This window comes from Manis pentadactyla, chromosome 5 (genome assembly GCF_030020395.1).
Source record: "Manis pentadactyla isolate mManPen7 chromosome 5, mManPen7.hap1, whole genome shotgun sequence".
NCBI lineage: Eukaryota > Metazoa > Chordata > Mammalia > Pholidota > Manidae > Manis > Manis pentadactyla.
Window position 1 is genome coordinate 62,818,723 of NC_080023.1, and position 21,194 is coordinate 62,839,916.

Consider the following 21,194-nt stretch of genomic DNA (forward strand, 5'->3'; position numbering starts at 1 on the left):
GCCTTCTAGCTCAGTATTCTTTACATCATCTAGAGCACTTATAGTTCCCTTAGATGGAACAGGAAAGGTGATAACAAGTAAAGTCAAAGATCATTTCTGCTACCAACCGTTTCCTTGAGAACAGAAATCAAATGCGTTAACTTTGGCAGCACTCACATCCCTTTTTGTAAAAAGCCAGTGAAGTTCAGCTGACCTGCTCTCAAACGGAGAGTTAGAAAGTGCCTTCCGGGTTGCTCTGGCCAGATGTTTAATAAATTAGGGCATGATTTTTGGATTATAGGAAGCTGAGGTACAGAAGAAATAATTTCTTTCATTCAATCACTCACAGTAAATTATTCTTTTCCTGTATGGCTTAGAAACTGGAGGAGGAAGGAAAAGAAAGAGAATGTGCCTTCAGCTTTTGATGATTCTTGGTTATAAACTGGAGAAGAAGCCTAGGAAGAGCTAAAAGAATAGAGACTTGAACATAATTTTTATTTGACAGTAGATTGCAGTCAAGAAACCTACACTCCATTTCAATTTGCCCCTGGTCCCAGCCCTTCTTAGTTATTGGTGAATTATTTGGATTGGCTATTAAGTGCAAGAGTCAGTACATATGTTTTACAAACTGCTATTATACTTAGAGATAAATCATTCATTCAGCAGATATTTATGGAGTGCTTGTTATATGGTAGGCATGGGAAATACAGTGGTAAATAAGAGAGATGAGGTTTTATTTTCATAGAACTTACATTCTCTTGGGGCACATAGACAATGAACAAGTAAACAGGTAAGTGAAGAAAACAGAGCAGAATCATGGGATCGAGAGAGATTGGGTGGGTTACTTTAGGTAAGATGGTCAGAGAAAGTCAGGTAACATTTGAACTAAGACCTAACTAACAAGGAGGCTACAACATGGAGGTGTCAGGCATTCCAGGAAGAGGGGAAGTTCGAGAGCAAGGGCCTTGTGGTGGGAACAATCTTGGGCTGGTGAAGGAAATGACAGGAAGCCAGTGTGGTTGGGGCCACATCATGTAGGCCTCCTAAGCCACAGTGAGGAATTGAATTGTAGGCTATGTGTAGCATGAGGCCATTGGAGGATTTTAAGCAAGGGAACAATGTTACCAAATTTATGTTTGAAATAACAGAGATTCCTTTTTGAGGAATAGAGTATATGAGGGCAAGAGAAAAAGCAGGGAGACCAGTTAGGACATCACCGTATGAATCTAAGGAGATAATGGTAGCTTGCTCTAGGATGATAGCAGGGGAGATGGCTGAAGTGATAAGATTTGAGACAGATTTCTGAGATGGCATCAACTGACTTGCTGATGGGATTGAATGAAGGCTTAAGGGAAAGAATTATTAAGGTGACAGTGGGTTTGGGCTTTACAATCGGGGTGATAATAAGGTCATTAGTTAAGATGGAGAAAACTGGAGAATAGCCAGTTTGGAGAGTCAGGCTGTGGGTGGAGGGTGCTAAGGAAATAGTAGAAGCAAGGGTTGTATTTCAAATAGATTGTGTTTGATATGCCAATCAGATATCTGGCATGTAGTTGTATATAACAGTTTGGAATCCAAGGGAGAAATCAGAGCTAGAGAGAGGAAGTTGCAAGTCATCAACATATAAGTAGTATTTAAGGTCATGGGACCTGATTCACTCATGAGGGAGTGCAGAGGAGAGAAAAAATGTGAAGACCAAACCCTGAGAGGCACCAGAGGCAGACCCAGCAAAGACAACCGAGAGGCAACTGTCAGTGAACTAGGGGAGGGAGGCAGAGCCCAGGAGGGCACAGTGTTGTGGAAGTCAAGAACAGAAAGTGTTTCTTAAGGAAGGAATGGTCACCTATGATGACTACTATTGCTAAGTGATCCCAGAAGGTGATCATAGACCTTGACCATGGCAGAGAGAATGATAGGATTTTGATAGGAACAATTGCAGAGGAATGAGGTGGAGGAAAACTGGACTACAGGGGGTTGAAGAGAGAACAAGGAATGATAACATGGGACAAGGGCAGACAATTTATTCACATTTGTGGTTTCTATCACCACTTAGCTAGGGATTTAGTAATGAGGCAGGACTCTAACCAGTATTGCCAGAAAGGCTCCTAACCTTAAATTTTAGAAAGGTGAATTAAAACTAATATACGTTCCTTAGGAGATGTGGTCTACTGTGTCTGCTTGGAGGGATTAGGCCTTCATAGCGTCACCTTGATGTTTGTACTGTTAACCTTAAACATAAAATTCAGTTAGTTTATTAGCAAAAACTTTATTCAGGAAAAGCAAAGAATTGCAATCCAGGACCAGCGAGCTATGGCAAAACCATAGGCAAGTCCAGAAAGCAAAGGAAAGGAAATGCTATCTTATAGAGGAAAATGGCTGGGTTGCGAGGGCTGTTCTAAGCAAAAAAGTCCATTGGAGTAAACATGGAGTCCCACATGTGCTGGCTTCCCATTGGCTGTGTTGTGACCAGCTCTTATTAGTGGGGCTGTTGCAGGGATGTGGCAGAAGGCAGAAACCTTTCTTTCTGCTGGGGAGTAAAGTATCTAAGACTAAATGGCACCCATCTCTTCCCATGGGGTCTGAGATGTACCAGGAGTGGTTGGTGTGAGAGCTTCCCCTGCACAGCTCCTGACTCCATGCCAGTGAGGTTTCCCTTTATTAATTTTCATAATACAGGCTGCTCCTAATTATCCTTTGGCACTAGTTTCTTGGGTCTGTTTCCTGCAGCAGTACCCAAGTAGAACAAAAGGCCTTAATACTAAAACCCAGCATTTACTGAGCATTTAGTATGCTGTTAGAGGTGATTAGTTTGTTTAATCCTTACTCTCAAGTGGTAGGGGCTATTATAATTCCCTTAGGTAAGGTCACATGGCCTCCTCTGAAATCCAGGTAATTAATTCATAATTGAAGTCTTGCAACACAGCTTGTGCTTACATTGGGAAATGCTTGTATTCCACAAAATTTTTAATCTTATCTTCTCCTTTTCTTCTCACCCAAATACCAAAAACCATGCTTAAGTGACAGTCTGGACTAGGATTCAGGTAGTGGGAACTCCAGCCCCTGCTGTGGAACCAACATTGTTTCTCTCAAGGCGCACGAAAAGGAGACTCCAGAAGGGAAAAGCAAGACACTCGGTAAATCTAGTATAGGTACAAGATTGCTTAGAGTTATAATGCATTGAGCTGGAAATGAGAAGTTTATTTTGAAAACTTCTTTTCAGTGTTTTTTTTTTATCTGTGTATGAGTATCGCCTGCATGGATAGAATGCTAGTCCTGCGCATTACTCAACATTCTCCCTTCAATATGCATTTCCACCCTGCTAATGAATTGCTCCTCAAAATAAAAATAAAATATTACGTGATTTTCCTTTTGAAAAGCTTTTGGGGATTTTTCTACCTGACCGCTAGTAAAACAGATGATTGATTGATTGGTTGTTTTTATCATTTTTAAGACAGACTCTTATTTTGCATGTAGTCATAGTGAAAATGAGGGCATTTCCTGATTACTGAAGAGTAATAAGCCCAGCGGAGGAGTCATTAACCTCTAGATTGGAAAAGCCTAGTACACACTGGTGCCCAGGAAGTGCCCTAGACTGGAAGTGTTTTTGTTGTTCTAATCTGAAAATGACAATATAACACAGCCAAGGGCATACAGCATTTTATTATGGGTTATGTAAAAGGCATTCCTGTGGAATTAGTCCTTGAAATATTGGCCAGTCAGATCACTTTCAACATTTCTTAATGTTTAGTTTCACCTTATAATTAAGTAACAAAGATTGTTTCCTGGCAGCTAATGACTGGCTAGAGGAGTTAGGAGCCTCATTAGGTTTATAATTTATCAAATTCTAAGCTCTTCATCTCCAGTGTTGCAAAAAGAGAAAGCATCCTCAAATTCCAAAATCATTGAAGACAATCTCCAAACATTTTTCATATGTGTGAGTGTTAACTTGTTCTTCAAAAGCTGACTTTATTATTTTACAAGTTAGAAAAAAACATTATTATTATATAAACAGGAAAATATGTGACTTTGATAAAGATGTATTGAATTATGTTAATACACACACACATGCACATGCTAAAAAAGTTGAATTGATAGGCCATGTTTCCTTTAAGACTCTTTTTATGACAATTTGACATCCTTTCCTGAGAGCAGGCTTGACTATCCATTAATTCCAGCAATAGCATCCTTATATTCATTCCACAAATACTGATTAAGCTACTACTATATGTTAGGCACTGTTCTAATACAGGAGACATGGGGTAGCGGGACACTAATATCCCTGTCTTTACTGAGCTGATATTCTAATCTTTATAATTCCTGTCTTCAAGATTACTTATTACAGGCCTAGAAGACAATACATTGAATGTCTTCAAAGTGATTCAGCTAAAGGTAGAACCACTGGACCATCCTGGCCACACAACTTCTGTCTTCTCATCAATGTGGTCATTGCATAGTAGCCCCAGCTTCTGCTAATTCAAGAATCATTTGCTGATCCACCGTATTTCTGAGATTACAATCTTCCCTTTACTGAGAGAAAGTGTAATCTCTTCCCCTAATAGTGGCTGCTAATCCCTTGAAGAAAACATTCATTTCTACAGCTTAATGCAACAACTGTCAGGCTCTGAAATTCTAGAAATGTGCAACTCAAGGTACCATAACTCTTCCAAATGCCTTCCATCCTGCCTAGACCCAGGTCTGAGAGATCTCCAGAGAAATGGAACAGCATCGTGCCAAGGGTACCCCCCTTAGACTTTCATCAAAGTGACTGCTGGGAAACCCTCAAAAATCTTTCCCCTCTATATTCTCCTCATTTCCTTGGAGCCGAACAGCCTTAGGTGCTCAAAGAAACTCCATGGATCCTCCACCACAGGAGCAACTCAAGATATGATGTTCTTTGGATCTTCAGGATTAGTGAAAATACAAAGCAGAAGCACAGAGAGGCTTCTGGCATTCGGTCTGTGCTAGCACAGCAGTCTTGGGTTTCAGCCTCAGAGGTGCCCCATGTAGAATTTGTGGGCACTGGCCCTGGTGCCTTATGCAAGTCACCCCAACCAGTATCCCAACTGATTATTCTCTGTTATAGACTGTTCATAACTAAGATTTGGGGCTACCCAGTTCTCATGCTGCTAAATCCATTTCTTCAAAAGCTTCCTGGAAACTCTTCTTGCCCTGAGTATATTTCATAAACAGGCAGAATGTGTGATGATGTCCCCTTTGTTTTATTAGAAACTTGTTTTCCTCTAAAGAGATGATGAGATTTCAAGACATTCTTCATTACTTTGAGTGCCATGTGATAAGTCTTTAAAGGAACATCCAGCTATTTTAAAATCATTTGGCAGGCCTTATGGTACAAAAACATACACACATCTCTCTACCTGTTTAATGAATAACCCAATCATTAGGAACCCAAGGGGAAACAACTTGGTAATTATTTAATGGACATCCTGCATGCCTACTTTCATATGAAGTATAGATAGGGACTCAGAAGCAGGCTTTTACTTCATCCCTGAAATTACTACTAATTTAAAGTTACTTTTCTTAATGTGTCTAGCAATCCCATTTGCCTATAATTTCCCAAGAATTATAGTCTTTGAATTTACTCCTGGATGGAAGACACGATCGTTTATATAATATATATTTTTATTTAAGGAATCAGGAGTTTTCCAAAGAAAGAAAATATTACAGTGCTTTTCTGAATGGGCATACTCTGTAGTGGGAAGGTGGACTTGGAGGAATTGAGCCAAAACACTAGCAAATGAAAACATAATGATTGAGGGCTTGGCCTCAACCTGGTAATGTAATAGGAATGGTGCATTGTAGCAAAAAAATGAGGGCACCAGGAGAATCACTATGTTAGGGGAAGGAAAGGCCTTAAAGAAGAGAGACAACTCTACTCTGAGTAACTCAGATTCCTCTTCTCCTCTGCTGTCTTCTTGGGGAAGGCAAAGACATTGAAAAATTCAATGTTTCCTTCTCTTTTAGCCGCTACAGATGGTGATATTGTTTTGAGAAGGAGGGCATGCCTTAGGGGCTTCAGAAGCTGAAGGCAACCTTGCAGTCCCTGGCTGCTCTGGGCAACGAGAGACTTGCTACAGGAGAAATAACCTGGAAGGTAGAAAATTCTACCCCAGATAACAAAGCCATGTGTTCTAAGGGTGAACCCATGCCTTAGAGGTTGTGAGATGTCCTCTGTCAGAAGTGAGACAAAACTCTTTCAACTGTTGGCATTGAGGAAACACCCTCGTCTTTAGGCCCAGACACCATGAGTCAACGTCAAGGACCGGAACCTCGCTGTGTGTGTGTGTTGAGTCTTGAGAGGGAGTAAGCAAGGTTCTGGGTTGAGCGCCTCTTCCATAATGCCCTTCCCCTCCCAGGTCTACAGGTCAGATCTGGCAGGATGTAATGACTCTGCCTGTCTGCAATGAGTGGCATCTGGATAGCTCAGGAGAGCTAGCAACCCCACCAGCCTGTCCTGGGAGTGACAGGGAGCTGGACACCTATGAGGCTGTCTTCTTGGGGTGGGCAAAGACAGCTGTTCCAAGCCTGTCAGGTGAGTCAACAGGGGACTTCATTCTCTACTTTCGTCCCTCCTAATTTTTAAATAGCGCTGAATGTGTAGAAACTTCAGAAATTAACTGTCTGGCACTCCATATTTATATTCCGCCCTCAAAAGAGACGTTAGTGGGCTGGGTGATTCATTCTTAGCTATTTTCAATGCATGGGTTGCCTTTCTACTTTGGGCATGGGAGTTAAACAAATCAAAAATGTTTTTAGTCAAATCTTCTTTCAAAGGACCTAGTTAAAGGTTAATTATCTAGCCTGCAATGGCACCAGGCCAAGTGGATTCAACATTTTAAATAGCATGAGTCATCCATGAAGACCATCCCTTCTCATTTTCTCCTGGGTCTTCATCTGCAAAGTTTTAAAATTACCCCCAGGAATAGACAACATAGCTGATTTGGGGGAAGCAAATTCAAAACGACAAAAATGAGATGATCCCTTCTAATCTGTGCTTTCCCTGCAGTCTGATCCTAGGGAGTGAGTCCTCCATGCATCAAATCAAGAGAGATGGTGTGTTTACTACTTCTGAAGATTCTAAAACCATTGCCAACCCTAAGAGTGACCTGACCTCTCGGGGTGGGGAGGAGCATTAGGTCATGAATGACATCGACCAACCCAGAACCCACATGTGTCTGTGAGCCCTTGCCTCTGTATAAGCCAAAGTGGACTCTGAGGGAAAAGAGAGAGAGAGACATAGAGAGAGAATCACCCCACACACGTTTGTAAGGCAGTTCCCTTGAAGCAACCAGAAGTCAGATCTTTGAGAGCATCTCAGGAACTGCCTTAACTTGGGTTTCAAAGAACTGCTGACACCTTTGGCTGGCAACCGTAAGCATGCAGCTGGTTCTATTACAGGGAGACAGTCTAAACAACCCCAGACAGAAGCCTGTAGGCCTTTACTGAGTAACTAATAAATCCACGTGTAATTCCGTGGTCCCTGCTCTTGAGGGATGTGCGTGCTTGGAGGGAGCCCCTGGCATCACAAAGCTCCCCGCAAAGTGACTGTTCCTTTGAGGAGCACTTGGGGCTCTTGTTGGTTCCCTGCCTGTGAGCCACTGCCCCATGCTCTCTTCCCTTTCGTGCCCACAGCGGAGCCTATTACTGCAAACTGGTGATGAGGCAAGATGGCTGGGAGGTGCTCTCGCATGGGGGAGTTCTGTTGTTTTTATAACCAGTGCCAACTCTGAGTGGATGGTGAGTAAGAGCTTCTCCCTCTTCCCTCTGGGCTGCCCTCTCCACACAATCCTGTTGCTGGCCTGTTTCAGATATGGTGCTAAACAAGGGCGGCTGCCTGGCTCTGATGGTCCCCAGGCTTGGGACCCCAAACTGGAGAAAGCAGCAAAATCCGTAAGTGAGGGAGGCAATGGCTGGTGCTTCCTAGTAGCTAGTACTGCTGCCCGAGGGCTCCTGGGGAGCTGTGGCAGAAGTGGAGGCAGTAAGATAGCATTCTTTCCTCTTATATCCTCCATGAGATAAAGTCAAGGTGCTCGCTTGGCACACAAGAGCAAAATGAGCAAAATGGATGTTGAATGCCTCTTCCAGGGACTTTTGGGCTGATTTTAAGTTAGCCAGTGTTTTCTCTAAAAGAATCCTATTTCTAGCAAGTTTCTTTTTTTAAAATAGAAATGATATCTGCTTGTTGATGCTTCTGTTTGAACATTATAAGAACAATTATGGTTATCCATTCTTTACTAAATATTGATTTTGCCATTTTCTCTTCTGCTCATGAAAGTAGTGTTTGTTTTGGATTTTAGCTGCCCTTGTGTGTGCATTGTTAACATATTTGTCAGCTGCTAGATTATTATAAGCAGATATGCAGGGGAGTTTTCTTTCAAAGAGAACTTCACAATTCATACTCAAATAATTTGTTTTGTATATGCTGTAGGGGAAAACCAATAATTCACTGGTGTCTCTGTATGTGTTTTTTTGAGAGGATCTCAGGAACTTACTTTCTTTTTTTTTTTTGGTAGCTGGAATCTGCAAAGTTTCTGCAATTTTAAGAATAAAGATCAGCTTCTCACTGTGTAACATCATGTCTCTTCAAACTTACAGTTTAATTGAATCCAGCTTTGAGTGGCACTTTAAAAAATGCTCTCCTGCATCAGAAGCACTTCTCCAAACCAGGTGCTCTTCATGCTCACCTGCTGGCAGTGTTTGACTCTCAGCCAGCTACAACTGGCTATTCTTATTTGTGCCAAATACTTCTATATATGGAGTCTGTGCTTGAGAAGATGAGTCATGCTCATTATTCAGACCTCTTCCCTGGAAGTAATGTGCCAAAATCGCAGAGGCAGAAAAGCCAGAAGCAGTATGAGGCTTGAGGCTTGGTATTGATGAATGACAAAATCAAAATTTTACCTCATGATATTGCTTTGTTTGTGAATACAATGCCCTTTCCAGCTATGAGCTCACCAATCGTGCTCTATCTCTGGGCCAGTTGGCACTGTTGCCATTCTACAGATGGAGAATGAGAGTGCAGATGGGCAAGCCAAACGGCCTCAAGGCCAAGAGATCTAGCTAGGAGCCACCAGCCTTGACTTCTCTCCAGCCCCTTGCTGTTAAGACAGTGCAGCTTAAGAGAGAGATGGAGGTTAAGTTCAGTATTGCCTGAAAGCAATCTGTATTTGAATGATCACTCAGAAGCCACGAGCAGCCACAGTGGGTCAAATAGCGATGCATAAATGGAGATAGGGAAAAGATAGCAAGGAAGAAGGTTAAAAATGAGGAAATTTGGGATGTAGGTCCAAGAATGTAGGAAATATGCTGGAATATCTTTCTTGTGTAGGCAGTGATGCTTCTGGTAACTGCAGGCTGCAATATGCTAGATAATGCCTTATGCGGAAAGTACAGACTGTCCTCCCATGGGAAGTGGTAATCAAAGTAAAGCTAATGCATAAATTTAAATCATTAATTCAGTAAATATTTATTATCTCCCATGTGCCAGATCCTCTAATCATCTGTATAGCTTCACTGCCTGTCATGTGGTAGTAACATAAAATGAATGGATGGATTGGTGGACAGGTGGGCACACGTTGTCTGTGAGATTTTATTTTAGGGACTCCCTGTTTTCTCCCTTAGAACAGTCCATGCAATCCAACAGAGACTCCTGCCTCACCCCTCCCAGTACCACCCACTCACAGGAAAGAGAATTTCCTTAATGATGGCAAGTAAACACGGGCCTGTGCACCCACAGGAGAGAAGCCTTTATGTACTTTTACCCAGGCTGAATCTGGGACAGTCATGTCAGGAAGCAAGCCACACCCTGACTGACTCAGGGGACTCCTGTTTGCCTGTCCAAGGCTTCACTGCTGTAAACCCAACACAGGTTGATAATCTCTGTGTCAGGCAGTCAAAGCACACTGGCCTCTGTAGTCCCCAGAGCTCCACCACCCTTTGTCTACTCTCTCCTGGGCTGGCTCCTAGGGTCCCAGCTTCATCTCAGACATAATGCAGCCAGGATTAGCAAGGCACACCACACACCATTATTTACTGAATGCCCTCAGGCACTGGCCTCAGACCAAATGCCGACTTAGATTACTGTACCTGACCAGTTGGTTCACATTTTTTTTTTTTTTTAATAATTATTTTTTTATTGAAGGGTAGTTGACACACAGTATTACATTACATGAGTTTCAAGTGTACAACACAGTGGTAGAACATTTATATACATAATTCTAGGTTCCAGCTATCACCCTACCAAGCTGTTACAATATCTTGACTATATTCCTTATGCTATACATTACATCCCGGTTACTAATTTATTTTACCATTGGAAGTCTGTCCTTTTTTTTTTTTTTTTTTTTTTTTTTTTTGTGAGGGCATCTCTCATATTTATTGATCAAATGGTTGTTAACGACAATAAAATTCTGTATAGGGGAGTCAATGCTCAATGCACAATCATTATTCCACCCCAAGCCTAATTTTTGTCAGTCTCCAATCTTCTGAGGCATAACAAACAAGTTTTTACATGTAGAACAAATTCTTACATAATGAATAAGTTACATAGTGAACAGTACAAGGGCAGTCATCACAGAAACTTTCGGTTTTGCTCATGCATTATGAACTATAAACAGTCAGTTCAAATATGAATACTCATTTGGTTTTTATACTTGATTTATATGTGGATACCACATTTCTCTCTTTATTATTATTATTTTTAATAAAATGCTGAAGTGGTAGGTAGATACAAGATAAAGGTAGAAAACATAGTTTAGTGTTGTAAGAGAGCAAATGTAGATGATCAGGTGTGTGCCTGTAGACTATGTGTTAATCCAAGCTAGACCAGGGCAATAAAACATCCACGTATGCAGAAGATTTCTCTCAGAACGGGGGGGTGAGGTTCTAAGCCTCACCTCTGTTGATCCCCAATTTCTCACCTGATGGCCCCCCTGCGACTGTGCCTGTCTTAGGTTGTTCCTCCCTTGAGGAATCTTACCCGTCTCTGGCTAACCAGTCATCTTCCGGGGCCATACAGGGAAATGTGAAGTTGGTAAGTGAGAGAGAAGCCTTATTGTTTGAAAAGGTTAGCTTTTTACTTCTTTGCATATTTATGCCCTGTGGCTTCTATGCCCAGCATTTGTCTTGAGGTATCTTTACCACTTGGAAGAATTATGATACTCGGTAAATTTGATATGAGGCACGAATTCTATTTAAGGGTTGTAATTAGGAAGGAAGAAGAAAAGCTATAGAAGTAGCAGGCGGAAGAAAACATGGGAAGATTGATTATTTCTTTGATATATCTTCTTGTAGAGTAACTTCAGCATGTATAGGTTTTAAGCTACTACTTAAATTGCACACACACATTAACATAATAGGAGTATAGTTACATAACCAAAGCATATCTGTAATTACCAGCCATCTGCAGTGTAACCAAGAAAACCAGTTAGGCACCTTAGGCATTTGTGAAAACTTATCTATGATATGGTGGATATTGTCCAAATGAACTTGAACAGTCTGAGAGAAATCAGACAAATTAAAACAACCCATTCCTGGGGACTGTTCACATGCCATATGTTCTTTTAACAATAAATAGTTTGTAGTTGTAAGACTTTGGAGCGCTACAATTTGCACTTCTCCAAATTCTTGGTTGAGTTCCAACAGTATAGATCCAGTCCAATTTTGTTGTTTTACTGTATGCACAGGCCAGCTTAGATATCTCCTTCCTCATTCCCATGGCAGGTCCAGGAACTGGTGGGATGAGTGCATCTACAGCTGTAGCAGTGCGTGGATCTTTGTTGGGGTTTTTTGATGATCATCTTCTGGCATGAGTCTTCCAGAGGGTGCAGATGTTGGAAGTTCTTTTTCATATCGTATCTTAGTTCATTTTCGGGGTAGCCCAATTAGGCTTTGATCCTCTGTATAAACACAAACAGACCCTTTGCCTACACTTTTATATGCCCTTTATACCCTTGTGTAGAACTCGTTGGAGGTTACCACACAGGAACTGCCCTTTTTTTTTTTTTTTTTTTTTTTTGCTATCACTAATCTACACTTACATGACGAATATTATGTTTACTAGGCTCTCCCCTATACCAGGTCTCCCCTATAAACCCCTTTACAGTCACTGTCCATCAGCATAGCAAAATGTTGTAGAATCAGTACTTGCCTTCTCTGTGTTGTACAGCCCTCCCTTTTCTCCTACCCCCCCATGCATGTTAATCTTAATACCCCCCTACTTATCCCCCCTTATCCCTCCCTACCCACCCATCCTCCCCAGTCCCTTTCCCTTTGGTACCTGTTAGTCCATTCTTGAGTTCTGTGATTCTGCTGCTGTTTTGTTCCTTCAGTTTTTCCTTTGTTCTTATATTCCACAGATAAGTGAAATCATTTGGTATTTCTCTTTCTCCGCTTGGCTTGTTTCACTGAGCATAATACCCTCCAGCTCCATCCATGTTGCTGCAAATGATTGGATTTGCCCTTTTCTTATAGCTGAGTAGTATTCCATTGTGTATATGTACCACATCTTCTTTATCCATTCATCTATTGATGGACATTTAGGTTGCTTCCAATTCTTGGCTATTGTAAATAGTGCTGCAATAAACATAGGGGTGCATCTGTCTTTCTCAAACTTGATTGCTGCATTCTTAGGGTAAATTCCTAGGAGTGGAATTCCTGGGTCAAATGGTAAGTCTGTTTTGAGCATTTTGATGTACCTCCATACTGCTTTCCACAATGGTTGAACTAACTTACATTCCCACCAGCAGTGTAGGAGGGTTCCCCTTTCTCCACAGCCTCGCCAACATTTGTTGTTGTTTGTCTTTTGGATGGCAGCCATCCTTACTGGTGTGAGGTGATACCTCATTGTAGTTTTAATTTGCATTTCTCTGATAATTAGCGATGTGGAGCATCTTTTCATGTGTCTGTTGGCCATCTGTATTTCTTTTTTGGAGAACTGTCTGTTCAGTTCCTCTGCCCATTTTTTAATTGGGTTATTTGTTTTTTGTTTGTTGAGGCGTGAGAGCTCCTTATATATTCTGGACGTCAAGCCTTTATCGGATGTGTCATTTTCAAATATATTCTCCCATACTGTAGGGATCCTTCTTGTTCTATTGATGGTGTCTTTTGCTGTACAGAAGCTTTTCAGCTTAATATAGTCCCACTTACTCATTTTTGCTGTTGTTTTCCTTGCCCGGGGAGATATGTTCAAGAAGAGGTCACTCATGTTTATGTCTAAGAGGTTTGTCCCTATGTTTTCTTCCAAGAGTTTAATGGTTTCATGGCTTACATTCAGGTCTTTGATCCATTTTGAGTTTACTTTTGTATATGGGGTTAGACAATGGTCCAGTTTCATTCTCCTACATGTAGCTGTCCAGTTTTGCCAGCACCACCTGTTGAAGAGACTGTCATTTCGCCATTGTATGTCCATGGCTCCTTTATCAAATATTAATTGACCATATATGTCTGGGTTAATGTCTGGATTCTCTAGTCTGTTCCATTGGTCTGTGGCTCTGCTCTTGTGCCAGTACCAAATTGTCTTGATTACTATGGCTTTATAGTAGAGCTTGAAGTTGGGGAGTGAGATCCCCCCTACTTTATTCTTCTTTCTCAGGATTGCTTTGGCTATTCGGGGTCTTTGGTGTTTCCATATGAATTTTTGAATTATTTGTTCCAGTTCATTGAAGAATGTTGCTGGTAGTTTCATAGGGATTGCATCAAATCTGTATATTGCTTTGGGCAGGATGGCCATTTTAACGATATTAATTCTTCCTAGCCACGAGCATGGGATGAGTTTCCATCTGTTAGTGTCCCCTTTAATTTCTCTTAAGAGTGACTTGTAGTTTTCAGAGTATAAGTCTTTCACTTCTTTGGTTAGGTTTATTCCTAGGTATTTTATTTTTTTTGATGCAATTGTGAATGGAGTTGTTTTCCTGATTTCTCTCTCTGTTGGTTCATTGTTAGTATATAGGAAAGCCACAGATTTCTGTGTGTTGATTTTGTATCCTGCAACTTTGCTGTATTCCGATATCAGTTCTAGTAGTTTTGGGGTGGAGTCTTTAGGGTTTTTTATGTACAGTATCATGTCATCTGCAAATAGTGACAGTTTAACTTCTTCTTTACCAATCTGGATTCCTTGTATTTCTTTATTTTGTCTGATTGCCGTGGCTAGGACCTCCAGTACTATGTTAAATAACAGTGGAGAGAGTGGGCATCCCTGTCTAGTTCCCGATCTCAGAGGAAATGCTTTCAGCTTCTCGCTGTTCAATATAATGTTGGCTGTGGGTTTATCATAGATGGCCTTTATTATGTTGAGGTACTTGCCCTCTATTCCCATTTTGCTGAGAGTTTTTAACATGAATGGATGTTGAACTTTGTCAAATGCTTTTTCAGCATCTATGGAGATGATCATGTGGTTTTTGTCTTTCTTTTTGTTGATGTGGTGGATGATGTTGATGGACTTTCGAATGTTGTACCATCCTTGCATCCCTGGAATGAATCCCACTTGGTCATGGTGTATGATCCTTTTGATGTATTTTTGAATTCGGTTTGCTAATATTTTGTTGAGTATTTTTGCATCTACGTTCATCAGGGATATTGGTCTGTAGTTTTCTTTTTTGGTGGTGTCTTTGCCTGGTTTTGGTATTAGGGTGATGTTAGCTTCATAGAATGAGTTTGGGAGTATCCCCTCCTCCTCTATTTTTTGGAAAACTTTAAGGAGAATGGGTATTATGTCTTCCCTGTATGTCTGATAAAATTCCGAGGTAAATCCATCTGGCCCGGGGGTTTTGTTCTTTGGTAGTTTTTTGATTACCTCTTCAATTTCGTTGCTGGTAATTGGTCTGTTTAGATTTTCTGTTTCTTCCTTGGTCAATCTTGGAAGGTTATATTTTTCTAGGAAGTTGTCCATTTCTCCTAGGTTTCCCAGCTTGTTAGCATATAGGTTTTCATAGTATTCTCCAATAATTCTTTGCATTTCCGTGGGGTCCGTCGTGATTTTTCCTTTCTCGTTTCTGATACTGTTGATTTGTGTTGACTCTCTTTTCTTCTTAATAAGTCTGGCTAGAGGCTTATCTATTTTGTTTATTTTCTCGAAGAACCAGCTCTTGGTTTCATTGATTTTTGCAATTGTTTTATTCTTCTCAATTTTATTTATTTCTTCTCTGATCTTTATTATGTCCCTCCTTCTGCTGACCTTAGGCCTCATCTGTTCTTCTTTTTCCAATTTCGATAATTGTGACATTAGACCATTCATTTGGGATTGCTCTTCCTTTTTTAAATATGCTTGGATTGCTATATACTTTCCTCTTAAGACTGCTTTTGCTGTGTCCCACAGAAGTTGGGGCTTAGTGTTGTTGTTGTCATTTGTTTCCATATATTGCTGGATCTCCATTTTGATTTGGTCATTGATCCATTGATTATTTAGGAGCGTGTTGTTAAGCCTCCATGTGTTCGTGAGCCTCTTTGCTTTCTTTGTACAGTTTATTTCTAGTTTTATGCCTTTGTGGTCTGAAAAGTTGGTTGGTAGGATTTCAATCTTTTGGAATTTTCTGAGGCTCTTTTTGTGGCCTAGTATGTGGTCTATTCTGGAGAATGTTCCATGTGCACTTGAGAAGAATGTATATCCCGCTGCTTTTGGATATAGAGTTCTATAGATGTCTATTAGGTCCATCTGCTCTACTGTGTTGTTCAGTGCTTCCGTGTCCTTACTTATTTTCTGCCCAGTGGATCTATCCTTTGGGGTGAGTGGTGTGTTGAAGTCTCCTAGAATGAATGCATTGCAGTCTATATCCCCCTTTAGTTCTGTTAGTATTTGTTTCACATATGCTGGTGCTCCTGTGTTGGGTGCATATATATTTAGAATGGTTATATCCTCTTGTTTGACTGAGCCCTTTATCATTATGTAGTGTCCTTCTTTATCTCTTGTTACTTTCTTTGTTTTGAAGTCTATTTTGTCTGATATTAGTACTGCAACCCCTGCTTTCTTCTCACTGTTGTTTGCTTGAAATATGTTTTTCCATCCCTTGACTTTTAGTCTGTACATGTCTTTGGGTTTGAGGTGAGTTTCTTGTAAGCAGCATATAGATGGGTCTTGCTTTTTTATCCATTCTGTTACTCTGTGTCTTTTGATTGGTGCATTCAACCCATTAACATTTAGGGTGACTATTGAAAGATATGTACTTATTGCCATTGCAGGCTTTAAATTCGTGGTTACCAAAGGTTCAAGGTTAGCCTCTTTAGTATCTTACTGCCTAACTTAGCTCGCTTATTGAGCTGTTATATACACTGTCTGGAGATTCTTTTCTTCTCTCCCTTCTTGTTCCTCCTCCTCGATTCTTCATATGTTGGGTGTTTTGTGCTGTGCTCTTTCTAGGAGTGCTCCCATCTAGAGCAGTCCCTGTAAGATGTTCTGTAGAGGTGGTTTGTGGAAAGCAAATTCCCTCAGCTTTTGTTTGTCTGGGAATTGTTTAATCCCACCGTCATATTTGAATGATAGTCGCGCTGGATACAGTATCCTTGGTTCAAGGCCCTTCTGTTTCATTGTATTAAATATATCATGCCATTCTCTTCTGGCCTGTAGGGTTTCTGTTGAGAAATCTGACGTTAGCCTGATGGGTTTCCCTTTATAGGTGACCTTTTTCTCTCTAGCTGCCTTTAACACTCTTTCCTTGTCCTTGATCTTTGCCATTTTAATTATTATGTGTCTTGGTGTTGCCCTTCTTGGATCCTTTCTGTTGGGGGTTCTGTGTATTTCCGTGGTCTGTTTGATTACTTCCTCCCCCAGTGTGGGGAAGTTTTCAGCAATTATTTCTTCTAAGATACTTTCCATCTCTTTGCCTCTCTCTTCTTCTTCTGGGACCCCTATAATACGGATATTGCTCCTTTTAGATTGGTCACACAGTTCTCTTAATATTGTTTCATTCCTGGAGATCCTTTTGTCTCTCTCTATGTCAGCTTCTATGCGTTCCTGTTCTCTGATTTCAATTCCATCAATGGCCTCTTGCATTCTATCCATTCTGCTTATAAACCCTTCCAGAGTTTGTTTCATTTCTGCGATCTCCTTTCTGGCATCTGTGATCTCTTTCCGGACTTCATCCCATTTTTCTTGCGTGTTTCTCTGCATCTCTGTCAGCATGTTTATGATTCTTATTTTGAATTCTTTTTCAGGAAGACTGGTTAGGTCTGTCTCCTTCTCTGGTGTTGTCTCTGTGATCTTTGTCTGCCTGTAGCTTTGCCTTTTCATGGTGATAGGAATAGTCTGCAGAACTGGGACGAGTGACGGCTGGAAGGAGTTCCTTTCTTGTTGGTTTGTGGCCCTCCTCTCCTGGGAGAACAGCGGCCTCTAGTGGCTTGTGCTGCGCAGCTGCGCGCAGACAGGGTTTCTGCTTCCTGCCCGGCTGCTATGGAGTTAATCTCCGCTGTTGCTGTGGGCGTGGCCTGGCTCGGGCAGCTACTCCAAAATGGTGGAGTCGCGTTGGAGCAGGAGCTGCTGGGAGGCTATTTATCTCCGTAAGGGGCCTCCCTGCTCCCTGCAGCCCAGGGGTTAGGGTGCCCAGAGATCCCGGATTCCCTACCTCTGGATTAAGTGACCCGCCCTGCCCCTTTAAGACTTCCAAAAAGCACCCGCCAAAACAAAACAACGCCCACCAAAAAGAAAGAATAAAAAAAATTTTTTTTTAATTAAAAAAAAAAAAAAAAGAAAAGGTGGTCGTTCGTTTTTCTTTATTCTCCGGTGCCAGCCTCAGGCCTCTACTCACCGGTCTTTCTGCCCTGTTTCCCTAATATTGGGGTCCCTGTCCCTTTAAGACTTCCAAAAAGCGCTCGCCAAAACAAAGCAGCAAAAAAGCAAAAAAAAAAAAAAATGGTCGCGCGCTTTTCTTATGTCCTCTGTCGCCCAGCCTCCAGTGCCTGCTCACTGTTCTTGCTGCCCTGTTTTCCCAGTATCGAGGGCCCTGCACTCTGGCCCGGATGGCTGGGGCTGGGTGTTCGGCAGCCCTGGGCTCCGTCTCCCTCCCGCTCTGCCTGCTCTTCTCCCGCCGGGAGCTGGGGGGAGGGGCGCTCGGCTCCCGCGGGGCCGGGGCTTGTATCTTACCCCCTTCGCGAGGCGCTGGGTTCTCTCAGGTGCGGATGTGGTCTGGATATTGTCCTGTGTCCTCTGGTCTTTATTCTAGGAAGGGTTGTCTTTGTTATATTTTCATAGATATATGTTGTTTTGGGAGGAGATTTCCGCTGCTCTACTCACGCCGCCATCTTCCGCCCCAGTCTCAATGACAGTTGGTTCACATTTTAAACAAATAAATAGGCAGAGAGAGGTGAACTAACTAGGAGGGAAGATGGAAATATACTCCATGGAGAGGCTGGTGCCAGTGAGGGGAAACCAGGCAGAGCCTGTCATTTGGAGAATTTAAATAGAAAAGGATCTTAATATATTTCAGATCCAGCTCCATGTTTCTGATCAGCCAGAGGAGGAACAAATTTAGTTGGGAGAGGGACAGATGTGCCACACACTTCAAGCCCTTGACATCGATTCATCCCTTGGTAATTGTTTCTGTCCTTGCACCCCCACCAGCCCTTGTACACAGCTCTGACAAAGCATGTGGCCAGGAATTGTTTGTTTACTGTCTGTCTCCTTGAACAGGGCATGAGCTCAGAGAGGGCAGGGGCTTTGTCTTCTTCATCTCTGAATTTCCAAAGCCGGATCAATAAATGCTTGTTGAATTTACATACGATACCAGCCCCAGTGACTATACTGTGTCTCAAATGAGAGCTTGGACCAGGCTGTTTGATGATCTAGGAATTCAAAATAAAGGTAACTTGGTGGATTTGAGCAGTCAGACAGCTTTCTCAAATACAGCTGTTACTGGGATCTTGAGACACTGGGAGGAAGAGCAGGGCTGAGCAGCATGGGGGAGGTGGGCAACTGCCTGAGGCAAGGCTCGTAATCGGGGATGTTCCTGTAGCTCTCAGAAAACATGAGTGGACCAGGGTTCGTGTTTGAAAACACTGTGTCACATGTAAGAAAGGTAGGATGAGGTCAGTGTAGAAAGGGACAAGTGAAGATGTTCAAAGTTTAAACTTCTGACAGTGGGAAAGCACTGAAACCATTTAACCCGAGCTGTAAGGGTCAAAAGGAAAGCTCAGAAGAGCTGAATCCAGCAGTGCCAGCGAGAGGTGCCACAGTCAAAGAGCCTGTGTAGGACAGTAGAGCAACAACTGTGAGCTAAGGGATAAAATTCTGGTCTTGGAGAGGTGGTGGTGGGAATGAATTTCAAGATTCTCGGGTTTTGTTTTGTTCCGTTTTGAGATTAAATGTATCACTTGTATCTACAGTTTTCTCTAAATGAGGATTAAAATAATGATGGCTAAACTCTTTTAAAAATTAGAGTTTACTATATGCCAGTCACTGTTCTCAGCATTTTACATATAGTATCTCAGTCCATCCTTACAACACCCCTTTGAGGTACTATTATTAGCCCCATTTGACAGATAAATTAACTGAGGCACAGAAACTTGCCCAAGGTCATACAGTTAGTTAGATGTAAAGCCAGGATTCAAACCAGAATATTAGGCTGCACAGCTCAAAGTCTTAACTACAGATGCCCACTTCAAAGGTTCACAGGAGGATTTATGGTATGATGACACAGGTTCTAAAATGGAATGCATATTATCATTTTAAAAGGAGAATAAAGAAACATTTTTTGCCTCAGCTTATCTATCATCATTATTCATTGTCTACTGCAGTTTAAACTGATCAGTATATGGTAAAATGTAAAATCTTTACTAGGATAACATGCTTTTTCTATTTAAACATTGAATTTTCCTAATTTAAAAACTAATAATATTCATTGTAAAAATCCAAAAATAACAGATATCGAGTGAATATTGCATGCAATCCTAATTGCTCCCCAAATCATTATCCGTTGTGGAAAATACCTCTTGTTTTAGACATCTTTTCCTGTCAGGACATACAGTTTTACTTTTCTCATTTCATTTAAAAGTTGTATGGGATTCACTCTCACCTTCAGCGTGACCCAGTCTGGATTCATGTTCTTTTCCAATCAGCAGAGCAGTAGGTGTGATGTGACCTAGATTCTTACCCTGGTGAAACTTTTGTTTCTTTTGTGTCTTAAACAGGACTCAAGGGGAAGCAAGCTCAAGTGGGGCACAGTTTTCTCTTTCTGTGAAATAATTGAAGCTAGCATTTCTCTAGTGCTCACAGTAAGCCAGCAACTGTTCCTGGCCCTGTTTCATAGATGAGGAAACTGAGAACTGGAGAGGTTAGGGAACTTTCTTGCTCAGTGTCATACGCTTAGACTTTAGGAAGTCAGAACTTCCACACGGGCTCTCTGACTGCAAGCCTATTTATATAGCAGCACACCATCTCTATATCTCTTTTACAGGTCTTTTACCCAAACTGATTACCAGGACATGGTTTATGCCATAGCATCATGTCAAGGTCAACCTTAGAGTAAAAGATAGTCAATAAAGGTTAACCCTACACCTTCTCCCTATGGCACACTTCACAAACAACAGCACGAGAATGGGGAGTTGTCTGAGGACACATTGTTCATTCTCCATTCCATCCCCACAGGTTACTAGTTAGTCTGGAGTTTGACCCAGTGCCTCTCGACAGTCTGAGGGCACCTGCTAGGCTGGAACCTCATTGAATATCTCTCCTGCTGAAAGAGGGCATGAAGGGAGACTGGTCCAGTTACCAAAGGTCCTTGAGTGAAGTGGAGATCTCCATGTTCCAACCAGGCCCCATGATGGCTGCAGGAAGGCTGTGTCTATCCCACCAGCCCAACATGTGTGGAAATTTCACACCAATTTAAGTACCTGACTGTAGATAAACAATCTTGCTGGAGCATCCTTAAAAGGACTTTGTGTCTTTGTTTTTGTTTATTTTGTTTTGTTTTTTGGCCAAGTGAGCTGGACTGGTTTAACATACAGCCTCTTAAAATGGAATAAAGTAACTCTTTCCTTAACTTTGTGCTAGGAAAGCCTGTACAAAGACATAGAGAATAAATCCTACAACCCTAGACCCCTGAAACCATTAGTATTTGAAATATTTGGTTGTACCTAATTTTGTCGCACCCAATTATTTCTCCCCAAGGTACGCATTGGCATGGAACTTCAGGGTTAGAATGGAACTGAAAATCCAAGCACTTCAGTTTCTTGTCTTAAATGTTTTACAACAGTCCCCTATGGTGGTCAACCGA

The 21,194-nt window shown here is 41.6% G+C and overlaps 1 protein-coding gene across 9 annotated transcripts in view; it reads left to right on the forward strand.

Annotated features, from left to right (window-relative positions):
* SHROOM3 (shroom family member 3) overlaps positions 1-21,194 on the forward strand; it is a 185,424-nt gene that overhangs the window by 36,824 nt on the left and 127,406 nt on the right. For 2 of the 9 annotated variants that reach the window (XM_036896793.2, XM_057502349.1), the window contains exon 2: positions 6,354-6,529. The exons of 3 other annotated variants lie outside the window; for them this stretch is intronic. Coding sequence is in view for 3 of the 6 variants with exons in the window: in XM_036896798.2 (XP_036752693.2) it covers positions 7,808-7,887 (80 nt within the window). In the remaining 3 variants the exon portion in view is untranslated. Of the gene's footprint in view, positions 1-6,353; positions 6,530-7,629; positions 7,735-7,773; positions 7,888-21,194 lie in introns of those variants that run through there. 4 more of the 9 variants (XM_036896786.2, XM_036896787.2, XM_036896794.2 and 1 more) reach the window with 3 other exon arrangements.